Below are 12,108 nucleotides of genomic sequence, written 5' to 3' on the forward strand. Positions count from 1 at the left end.
TTTCTGGAGGCAATGTTCCTACCCTGTCCCCCTGTCCTTCTGTTTCTAGAACTATCCGGAGACATGCCAAAGACTTACTCACAGGGTTGTTCGTTGCACTGTTACTTATTGTTTTAATATTGTAAACTCCTGGAAATGTAACAGCAAAACTGGAAAATCCCTACCCAACGACAGCAGTTTGGTTAAACAGATGACGACAGACTCCAATGATAGAACGAGATGCAGTCATGAGAAATCAGAGTGAAGTCGCTGTATTTTTAACATTACTAGTTATGCTTTTTTCTTCATTTCTCAATTTTTTAAACAAAATTTTTTTTTTCGTTCAGAATAAAGTCACAAATGTAATTTGAAATTGTGTTCCAAGGGATGGGATTTAATGGGGCCAGAGCGTGGTAAGAGGCCCACTCACACACCCTGTAAATGAATACACACTTCCCAGAGGGTAATTTGGCAAAGCATATTAAAGCCTTCACATGTGCACGCATTCGGCCAGTTCTTCTTCTAAGAATCTATCTGAAGGAAACAAACAGAGATGCCAAGATATCTGTACAGGATGTTCTCACAGGATTATCTGTAATAGAAAAATTTGAATACGATACACTCACTGACAGGAGGAAACCGGTTGAATAAATGGTAGCATCCATCTGAGGTATGTTATGCAGTGGTCCGTATATGGTGGAAGAAGTCTTAATAGCATAGGGACATGTTTATGCTAAGCTGAATTTTAAAAGCAAGATAGAAACCTATATATAGTCAAAAACACAGGCAAGGATTCTTGCCTCCTGATAGTGACAGCCTCGTGCGGTCCCCTCCCACCCTGCCTCGAGCTCACAGGTATAACCATAGGCTATAGCAGAAACGACAGAGTGTGCCTTCGGAAGCCAGGCCGTGAAAGATATTGATAGAGACAGAAAGTAGCATAGAGGTTACTAGGGGCTTTGGGGGGCTGGGGACGGGGATGGGGAGTCATCACTTCATGGGGACGGACTTTCAGTTTGGGATGACGAAAAAGTTCTGGAGATGGATGGCGGTGATGGTTGCAAACACTGTGAATGTGCTTCATGCCATCGAACCGCAGAGCTAAAAATGGTTAAAATGGTAAAGTTAACCTTTACCGTTCATATTTAACAGTAACTAATGGCAATTAAAATGATCAATTTAATATTTACCATTTAAATTTAATATTTTACCATAATAAAAAAAAAATCTTTTTAAGGTATTGCAAGGCTCTGCCTCTGTCTCTGCTGGGTCCCACGGTGGAAGCCCCGCCCCCTCAGAAGGCGCTCTGACCGCAGGGAGACTGAGGGGCCAGATGTGTGCGTGAGCCCCTGAGAAAGCAGATCCTCCCGCGCCCGCCACGCCTTCAGCCAAAGACGACAACCATGTTAAGTAGTAACAACGCTGATTGCTTTCAGCCGCTAAGTTCTGGAAGACTTTCTTATTCAGCAGCAAGTAACTAATGCGGAGAAAGAGGCTCAGGTTTGAGCTGTCTCCGACCCTTTTCGGGCTTAAACCACCGCTTGTTTTTCTAGCTTTCACTCTGGCTGCGGAAGGCTGACAAGAGCCACATCCACAGTTACAACTAGAACACTAGGTAACACGCAGGTTCAGAATCCTTCTGGAACACGCAGCCAGCGGCAGTGGCAGCTGGGGGCGGGGCGGTGCTGGAGGGAAACGGAGTCAGGAGGAGGGGGGCTTTGCTCCTTCCTGCCGGCCCCTGTGCCTGTCACCATGCACTCAGCAGTGGCCCTGGGCGGTGGCTGCTCCCTGCAGCTGCCACCTCTGTGTTTCCTCAGGGTTTCTTTCTTTGCCTTTTTAGTCCTCCAATAACACCTGTTTAACCAGTTCCCTAAATTAAATCCTCTTTGTTCACATCACCACGTGGTGTCTGTTTTCCTAACAGACACAGTGCGGGACAGGAACACAAGAACACAATCCCACTCATCAAGCACGGTGACAGGTTCTCCCTGAGGAGCAGGGATATAAGAGCTCCCCCCTGTCCAGGTAAGCCTCCATCATCTGACCTTGACGCCGCCATTCCCGGCTGTCCCCTCCACCCCCACGCCCCCGCGGTCTAGCTCACCGTGCTCTTAGTCACCCAGGCAGGACATTTCCCTTCATCTCCCCACGCCTCCTGAGCCCCGCTCCACTCAAGTCAGACACTGAGAAAACGAGACGCCTCATCTTTCTAGGAAACACCATAGAGAAGGGAGGGTTCGGTGTTTGGTTGGTTGGTTGGTTGGTTGGTTTTGCCCCTTGGAAGAAATAATGAAAATGAAAAGAACGATTTCGATTAGGCTGATGTTTTTATTCTTATAGAAAGTCACTGAACAGGAAAAAGAAGCCCAGGAGCTCGTCTCATCTCTTTCCTGCTCTACTCCTTATCGCAAGTTCGCCACCAGCTGACCTTCTCCGACTCACTTCGACGAGATGGCAGGAAGATGATGTGCTTGTGAGCACGCATCCGTGCACACTGAAGCACACGCACAGAAGCACACGTGCACACCCAGGAGTGCACGAGCATGCACACACACGTATTCCAGTCTGCATATCAATTTACCTCACTGAAACGATGCTACTAAAACTTCCAAAGATATATTAAACCAAAAACAAAAACAAAAAACAGTCCAGGACACGTCTTCACAGAGCTGATACTGAGAAATAACAGAAATTACATTCCCTACAGCCTCACTGCTCACGAACTAGAACCGAGTGAAAAAAATGAGAGTCTCTCTACCACCTGAGGAAGACCCCAGGGCCCCAGCAAAAAAAACTAGTTTAAAGAAACAAAACAAAGCAACAAAACTTAGAAAAAGACCCCATGCTGCCTTTGCTCTATGGGGTCTACGGCAAAACCTGGTGCTTGGAAACCGTAGCTGTTATGTCAATGGTTCGTGATGCGCTCCGAAAGGCCTCAGTACATGAACAGATATGTAGTGTATCTGGGACACTGGACTTTCTGGACAGGTGGTATGTAGGGAAGAAAGTGTTTACAGGGCTCCTTGGGGTGAGGAGAAGGCGGTCATGAAAAACGGCTGAGAAACACAGTCTAGACGAAGTCACACACACTGGCCTCATTCTGGTTGCTCAGGCATTCCTACTAGTGGTATAGTTCCCTCCAGATTCCTATAAACTCGGACCAAACATAGTTTTTTCTTGAGTAAGAAGAGTCAGGAATAGGATCCAGGGGAGAATTTAGACCGAGCGAACACAAACAAACCTCGGCTAACGGTGCCTTTGTGGAAGCTGAGAGCCAGCGCTCAAGCCGGCCCTTCTGCCGTTGGCCAACGCATTTTTGGTTGATGCCAAAGAGCTTATTTTTCTACTTCAAGTTACCCCGTTCCCTCTAGGTCAGTCCAGGCTCCCTCAAGTGCCGTCCCCACTGCCACTCACACGTCTCGGAGGAGGGGCCCCCTGTGTTACCACTGTAGACAGACGTGACTCACCCGTCTTCACTTTGAGGACACATGTGTGCACCTGATAAGTTACTGTCTTATCTGTACCGCTCACGTCCTCTGACGCGACACTTCCGTAACCACAATACAATCAGCTCTCTCTGTGGTTTTGTGTCCCAGCAACTGATTACACCGTTATACCGACTTTGCAAATATTTTATGAGACATTCATGGTACGTGGACCAAATACGCACTTCCACTCATGTAACCACGACGTGCTCACTTCATCATCACCAACGTCTGCGTGATCCTAAGGCTATCCACTTGCTGTTCATGCAACCATCTCATCGAGTATCATGAACAAGGTTTTGTGCTTGGTGCTGTGAGAGCCAGAGAGATTTCAAAGCACAGTTTCTGCTTGCAGAGCGAGAGAGAAGTGCACGAATAATGATATACTGTGAGGTACTTTCAACAATTCTGGAAGAGATGGGCACGTCAGAGCTGCTGGTGTTTCAGAGGGGGGAGACATCACTGCCAGAAGCAGGAAGTCAGGGAAACGTCACGTCGACAGGTGGATTTCGGCAGGTAGAAATGGGGGTAGAGAGGGCAGCGTCACGAGCAAAGGTGGGGAACGGCAGGGGTCGAGGGGCAGAGGCAGGAAAGTAGAAACAAATGCCCCAGGAAGATGGGAGGCGGAGGCCTGTCTACCTCGTCCCGTACAGCCTTTTATATCCAAAAGTCTGAAACCAAATATTTTACAACTAGAATATATCATTTTACTTTAGTGAAGATTTTAAGAACATTTACCTTCAGCTGGAAATTTCTTGGCTCGTTCCTCAAAGAACCATTCTCCGGTTTTTATTTTCACATTTCTGAAAAACAAGCAGAAGGGTTGCCTCAGCCAGAGATGTGGATACGGCAGTGCTGGGTTAGAGGCAGGTGGATAGCATCACGTATATTAGTCTGGCGAGGGACGTCAGAATCAAATTTCAGGCCCAACCCCTAACTTCACCGATTTCCCAGAGAGGTTAAGAGGCAAAGTGAGGAATCTCTACTTGGACATATTTTACCTTATATGTAATAAGTACACGTAATATAGTCATATTAACCTGTGCATGTGCCCAACACATAATAAGTATTTAATGCCTTCTGAATAAATATACGAGAAACAAAATTGAATACACAGATTTTGTATTATTAAGTCACACACCTGAAATTCATATAATGTTATTAGCCAATGTTACCCCCAATACATTTAACTTAAAAAAATAAAATAAAAGATAATAACATCATATTTACGGTGGGAAGCAATGGTATAAAGGATAAACTACAAAAAAAACTCCATGCCTTCTGTTTGCTAAGAGGAAGATCGTCCTTAGCTTAGTTTAAGGTGAGTTTGAGTTAGCCACATTTACCAAGAGCCAACAGAGAAGGTTCCAGGGAGGACGTGAAGTCTGGGACATCGGATCAACGTGCCTCAGTGGAGATTTGGTGACCGGGGTCCTAGTGGACCACTTGAGAAGCCGGGAAAACAACTTCTTAGCCAGCCGGTCTGAGAGCAGCTCCTTCCTTTAGTCACATAGACTAGAGAGCAGCTCGGGGGACACTTTCATATGACCACTGCTTGAAACTGAAGTCCTAAAGTGTGTTTTGACAGTTTCCAAATTTCTGGTGAAACCCCCCGCAACCTCGAAGAACCTTGGAGAGGCAGGATTGTTAATATCCTTTTAGGATGTAAGAAGGTAAACACACAGATAAATTCTTCACGCCCTTAAAATAATTTGCCACAAAACCTGACAATTCCTTGGTTATGTAAGTTTAAGAAAAATCTAAAACTTCACCTCATGGCAAATTCCGTTACGGTATCTACTGAAAGATGCTGCCCATCAGGCTCTTTTAGGCTAAGTATGAGCTCCAATGGCGTTTTTAAAGTTAATGCTTACCAATGCCGTCAGTGTAAGTAAATTCACTAATATACACTAATCCACCTGTTTTTGTTTTTAAAGAAATAGCCTGTCTTTCCCATGCAGTTCTAGTGGTTGTCAGAGGCAGCAACCAACTTCCTTCCCTTCATCTGGTTAGAAACTATTAAAATCTCTGATTAGTACATAAATGATTTTTTTCCAATACTTAGTGACTAGAAGGAAATCATACATAGAGCATTTATAAATTTTGATAATCAGTCACTACTACTCAGAGCTAAAAATATATAAAGTGTTCAGCTGTGATATGTCTCTAGAGAGACAGGGAAATGTTTGCAGCCATAACATCAGGAACTCGACTATCTAGTCTACTAAGTCAACACGAAACGTTTTAAGAAGAACTCGACAACTCGGCAGAAGTTACATTTCCCTCTGGCCCTTGAAATAAGGCAGAGGGACAAAAACCAGGGCAGATTTGGAGAGATTAAAGGGGTGGTGAATTCACACTCCTTCCAAGTGTCTATTTCTGAGGATATCTCGTTCTTACAGGCAGGACAAGGTCCAACCGTTAGATGAGGAGAACGGGTTAGCAAAATCAACGGTGGAAACAAGGAGCCTTTGTCTGATAAATCAACTTTACTTCCTGGGTTTGTTTTTTTTTTTTTTTTTTTTTTTGATGGTGGTGACCCGTCTCAGTTAATTACTCTCTCACACTCTCCAGCTCCTCATCCTTGTGACCAAAAGCATTCATATACGAGACAAGTGTGGAGATGGAGCGAGGCCTCAGACTGGAAGAGAGATCAGAGCTAAGATGCAGCAACAAATCTAACCGTGACCCTCTCTGTGGTCAGCTAAGCTGGCCAGACACAGGCCACGAATGAGAAGTAAACGCGCACACAGACACACAATGACGAAAAATGAAAAACGGTTCAGGGGAAGGGGGAGAGGAAGGTGAAGACACCTGAGTAAATTATCATAGCGAATTACTACCAAGTCCTCCCCCAGCCCTGGTTTCAGAACCCACACGAGAAGCAGATAAATCACAATGCTAGTCACCTAGTGCTAGGCATCGAATGTAACCTTCTAACCATCTTACTGATTCCCAGCTGTCACTTGTGAAGTTCAAACAGGAGCTTATTTGTCACGGAGCGATTTGGTCACAAACCCACAGGTCTCTTGGACTTATCTGTGATTAAAGAAAGGAAGGGGAAAACACCACAGTTCTAAACCAAATGACGGCCAGCATTTTTCGCCTTTCAGTCTGTTTCCTTCGAGAACTAGATCTGAGCTGGATCTCCATTAATAATTCTTGCAGAGTCAGACGTTTCATAAGCAATTATTCTCGGTACCTTTCACAAGGGCTCCCTGTTGTCACAAATCCCAAGTTTCAAAAGGAAGACCATTCATTGTTCTTAGTGTCTAAAACAGAGGTAAGCAGACCTTGCAGTGGTGGCACCTGCAGTGTCTCTGTCCTCGTTAGGGCCAACACGGGGTAGCCCGACTCACCGTAACCAAAAGAAGCATTCCCTATTTCTTCCCAGACAACTAATCAAGAATCTGGCTATGAAAGCTTCTTGGAACATTTTCTGAGCTCGGCAATAGGTTAATGCTTTTACATTTCTCAAACAGAATCACGACTTGCTTCGTTAAAACATTTTCAATCAATCGGCAAATATATCTCAAAAAAACAAAAGCCAGGGCGATGGAGAAAGCAGGAGGTGTATATAGAGTCAGGAGATCTGAGTTCTCTGGGTATCTGACCTTTCCTCGAACTCTGCATGAGGGTCACTGTAATGGGAGCTGCCAAGCACAGCTACAGGGAGGCTCTTGACAAACTTCTGGAGGCTCCAAAGTCCATCTCCATAGGCTTGAACTCTGCCGATGCTGTCATTTCATTAGCAAATGAGAAATGGCTGTTGAAAAGCACTTTGCAAATTCTAGCACACGAACGGTCAACAGTACAATGAATGGACGACCCTGACAGTTTGACCTCCTTACTATCAGCAAGCAGCGAGCCAACAGGCCTCCTGGAATGCATTTTTATTTTGCATCCAGAGTACTCCAATGTGCAGGTGGTTAAGTTGTCCACGCTTTATGCTCCCGAAAAACTCAGCATAACGTCCCTGGAGTCACTCAATGTATTTTCCACCATTCAACAGACAGAGGTGCAAGGAAAATCGGTCTGTAAACGCATGAATGCTGAAAGAAGCACATTTCCAACCAGTGCCCTGATGGCACGAAGCCTCAAGCGAGGCCTAGTGGCTCGTCAAACAACCTGCAAACACTCCAAAGGAAGAAGCCGAATATCGTAAAACTGAGATCAGCCTAACTATTCTGAGCTAGCTTGTCCAACCGGGAGGTGATTCCCAGCTGAGATCGTCCTGTGCACGCATACAGTTGGCATGTGTTGTCCTTCAAATCATCTAAGACGATTTTCAGTTACAAAGCAAAACAGTTGCATTTTTTTTTTTTCCATTAGCTCGGTTGATCTGATTTCAACGTTCTTACAGGAAAAAAGACTGATCGTTGTGATTAAATCCTAGGTAACTGGGAGAGAAGTCATAGCATCGAGATGAAGATTAAAACGAAAAAACAAAAACGATTTTATCAAGCTGCTGCCACCGCTTCATGCAAAACGCTGAACGCTTGCCTTTGCTCGACCTCACAGAGAAGACAGGTCCCTGCTGTGCCCTCTTCAGTGCCGAGTTCACAGCTCTGCGCTGTTGGAGGCGCATGGCAGGGGCCAGTGAATACGAGTGGGTGGGTGAATGAAGGAACAGCCCCACGTCTGCAGGGAGCACCGATTTGCACGGATAATTCGGAGCGCTGGTGACAGCATGCACGTGCCCTCTAAACACACAGGGGGGGGGCTCGCGAATCCAGGCGCCCAGCAGAAACTGAATGAGGAGAGTGGGCTGGGTCTGAGAGAGTGGGGAGCAGTGGGCACCGTGGAGACCTGGAGAACCCAGGCCCTATTTTTAGGCATTAAGTGATAAATATTAGACAAGGTCTGTGGGCTGTTGACAGCCTGTTGGCCACAGGTTTGTGCTTTCCAGTTTGTTGTATCAGATAGTCAACAAAAGGAAGAAAAATTCTGCAGCCAGACAAAGCTGTACTTGTTAAGTCCTCGACAATGAAAATCAGTGTAGATGCTGTGCATTGCCCGTGGATCCAAAAAGGGGTCCACCACCACGAAAGGGGCCGTGAGGAGGGCAAAGGAGAAGGAACACCTACTCGCTGTGGGCACAACCCCAACCCGAAGTCTGGAAAGTCAGCGAGAGCCTGTGACACGATGCCACAGGCAGGAGAAACGGAGTCCCAAAGCCCAGAGAAGCGCTTCCTCTGCTCACGCATCACTGAGAGGACCAAGGAAAGTTCCAGAAAGTAGTTAGTCTCCAAAAACGTTCAAGACCCACCTCTATGAAAAGGAAACGGAAAGACATAAGGAAAAACCAGGCTGAATAAAAGAGACAACAGACTGGAATAAAAGAAGATTTAGGAAACTAATAAGCCAAAAGCAGAACGAACCGTTTTACCAACATGGAAGGAGCAAAGCGGAGAGTCTGGAAAGTTAAATTGGTGAGGCTGATGTTAGAGGTGCTTTCGAAGAACATGACAAAGAAGAAAAAGACGTTAAATGTTGAAGGGGAAGATAATACGGATGGAGGATAGAGAATGAGGCCAACCTATGTCTGAAAAGTTTTTCCCAAAGAAGCCAGAGTGAGAGGCACAAAAGAATAATGCAGATAATCAGACCTGAGTAAAGAAAATGGTACTGAGCCAAGAAGCAAAGCAAATCCGTTAGCGGCTACTATCCAAAAAAAAAAAAAAAAAAAAACCCAAACAGAAAATAACAAGTGTTGCTGAGAATGCAGAGAATCTGGAACCTTGAGTACTATCGGTGGGGATGTAAAATGACACAGCTGCTATGAAACAGTATGGTAGGTCTTCAAAACATGAATGTAACCTAACAATTCTACTTCTAGGCAGACACATGAAAGGCTGAAAGCAGAGTGTCCAAGAAATATTTGACACCCATGTTTATAGCACCATCATCCATAATAGCCCATAATCGGAAGCAACCCAAGTGTCCGTCAACGGATTAACGGATAAACAAAATGTGGTCTATACATACAATGAAATATCATTCAGCTTTAAAGAGGAAGGAAATCCGTCCACACGACCACAGGGATGGACCTTAAGGACTTATGATAAGTGAGATAAGCCATCTCGAAAAGACAAATACCATGTGATTCCTCTGACATAGAGTCCCTAGAGTAGTGAAAATTCATAAAGACAGTGGTGGCCAGGGGCTGGGGGAGGGGAAAAGGGAGTTGTTTCATGGGTACAGAGTTGCAGTTTAGGAAGACAAAAAAGTTCTGGAGATGGATGATGGTGACTGTTGTACAACAGCGTGAATACACTTCACGCCACCGAACTGTCCACTTAAAAAGGTTAAGATGGTAAACTTTATGTCATGCATATTTTACCACAATTAAAAAAAAATTAAAGAAGCAAATCCAAGGGCTAGGCAGCTCAAAAGAATTTTCTTTATCTCATAAAAATCAATATGGAGAGACTCATTCCCAGACACATACTAGAAACTGTTTTTAATTACAAGAATACAGGAAAAAAACCCAACATATTTCTAGTACATAAAAACCAGATGATCAATAAAGAAATAAAAATAAAAATAACCTCAGATGTCTCTGTCATATTAAATTCAAAAAGACAAGAACAAATGCATTTATGAAATTTTGAAATGAAAAAGTTGAGACTCGAGATTTAAAAACCCAGTGAAGTTGTCACTCACGAGGGAAGGCCACTGAAGGCATCCTCAGATGTGTGATGGCATAGAACATATGCCACCCACATGCTCTTCTAGAGAAAGATACCTCTGGATCAAAAAAAAAAGAACTAGAAAATTGAGAAATCATGGTCTCAAACGATTAGCAATAAGCCCTTGAATTGGTTAAAATATAGAATCGGTATAATGATTGTTATAAATATAATTATAAAACTATGTAGGTGACAAAAATAATTATTGAAGGAGATATTCTAAAACATAAAAAGTAATAATTAAAAATAATGTAGATATTTCAAAATGACTGGCTGAATAAATAAAATTCTTTAGGGAACAGTTCCATCTCTGTGAATTTGTCTACTCTCGGTACCTCACGCAAGTGGAATCACAATATTTTCCCTCCTACGTCTGTCTTATTTCACGTAGCATGATGTTCCCAAGGTTCACCCACATTTTTGCATGTGTCAGAATTTCACTCTTTTTTATGGCTGAATAATATTTTGCAATGCATGTGAAGTATAAATACCATATTTTGTTTATCCATTCAACTTGATGGATACTGGGTTATTTCTACCTGTGATTATTGTAAATAATGCTGTTATGAACCTTGGCTTAATGTTTGAAGTACAGTTTGAAAGCTATGATATTGTGAAAACCAACATTAATATTTTCATTTTGTGATTTTACATGGAAGAAGTTTTCGCAATGCACTCGCTCTTAGGGTCTGTCAGCATTTATAATAAGATTCAAATTTTAAATACTCGTTTCCTAAAAAGAACTCAAAATTAACTCAGATGCCTTTACCACATAAGATTATATGTTATGTCGGCCGTTATGCACATCTTAATGTCCATCCAGGCATAAAGGTAACAAATTTACCAGCCCTAGATTGTGGAGCCTGAGAACTCCGAGTGAAATGCAAAGTAATCATTTCAGACTTGGCAAAAACTCGGCCAGCCTTTGAGGACTCTGTTTAAGGTAGCAGTTTCACTGCCTCTTACGATTTTACAATTAAAAAAATAATAATTTTAAAAGGAAGAAGGAATAACCGGTTTCTTATCTGATGACTTCTTTACTGTAAGTTATAAAAGTACTGTTCATATGGGTAGCAAAGTATATAGCCAAATTAAGCAGATTAATTTCTTTCCTTTTAAAGAATCAGTTTTGTTAATTACTAAAAAAAAATCACTAAGTGTCAGTTTGAGTCTGAGAAAGATATTACAAAAACGAATCCCATTTCCTCAGAGCATCATAAAGCTAGAAGGCATTTCAGAGGCAATAACAGACAGATCAGCTTTCACGCTGGGCAGAAATCCGTGGACAACCTTCTTTCAACAAAAAGAAGAGCTTCTTAATGCTGATTCTTAAATATCTGCATTAAGAAAACAGTGCAGCAGTTGAATCGTCTAAAATCGTTGAACCCACATATGATTTCTATTTGTCATTGGAATCCACTTGGTCTGATCTATGGACATGTGTGTGCTATTGTGGAGAGTCTTATGAAAACAAGATATAAAAGGCGCTACAAGCCTGTCCAGCACCCCTACATCTGCCAGCGCCTTTAACTCTGGGTACCGACTTAATCCGTGCCCTTGACACTAGCCTACGCTCCAGCCTACAGTGGTCGCCAAGCGGCACCTCCCTACCAAGCAGAGTGCCACCTCAGGAAAACGGCCCCTGGTACCACCACCTGTCCTTGCAGGGCAAGAGATTTCAGCTGAACTGAGTGAGGTGACAACTTCGAGTAGAAACAAAATAGTTAATAATACAGGTAGTTTACTCATCTCAAAAAGGTTTTAAAAGCAAGAGCTAACATGACTGATCAAGTGCTGATCACAGAACATTTCGACTTCAGCGAAAGCAATGGCTCTCAAACACTGTGAAAGCATTCCCTTTAGGAGGCGAAAAATAAACTTTTCAAAAAGTACCCCATAAATTTCCACTTTTTGGTAACAAGGCTTCGAACACTATCAAATAATCATTTCTC

At 43.4% G+C, this 12,108-nt stretch overlaps 1 protein-coding gene across 1 annotated transcript in view; it reads right to left on the reverse strand.

Moving 5' to 3' along the window:
• Window positions 1-12,108, reverse strand: part of SYTL3 (synaptotagmin like 3) — an 83,892-nt gene that overhangs the window by 53,677 nt on the left and 18,107 nt on the right. The window contains exon 5 of the mRNA XM_011376302.2: window positions 4,203-4,267. Within this exon, the coding sequence (XP_011374604.1) occupies window positions 4,203-4,267 (65 nt within the window). The remainder of the gene's footprint in view (window positions 1-4,202; window positions 4,268-12,108) is intronic.

Source organism: Pteropus vampyrus, unplaced genomic scaffold (assembly GCF_000151845.1).
Source record: "Pteropus vampyrus isolate Shadow unplaced genomic scaffold, Pvam_2.0 Scaffold292, whole genome shotgun sequence".
Classification (NCBI taxonomy): domain Eukaryota; kingdom Metazoa; phylum Chordata; class Mammalia; order Chiroptera; family Pteropodidae; genus Pteropus; species Pteropus vampyrus.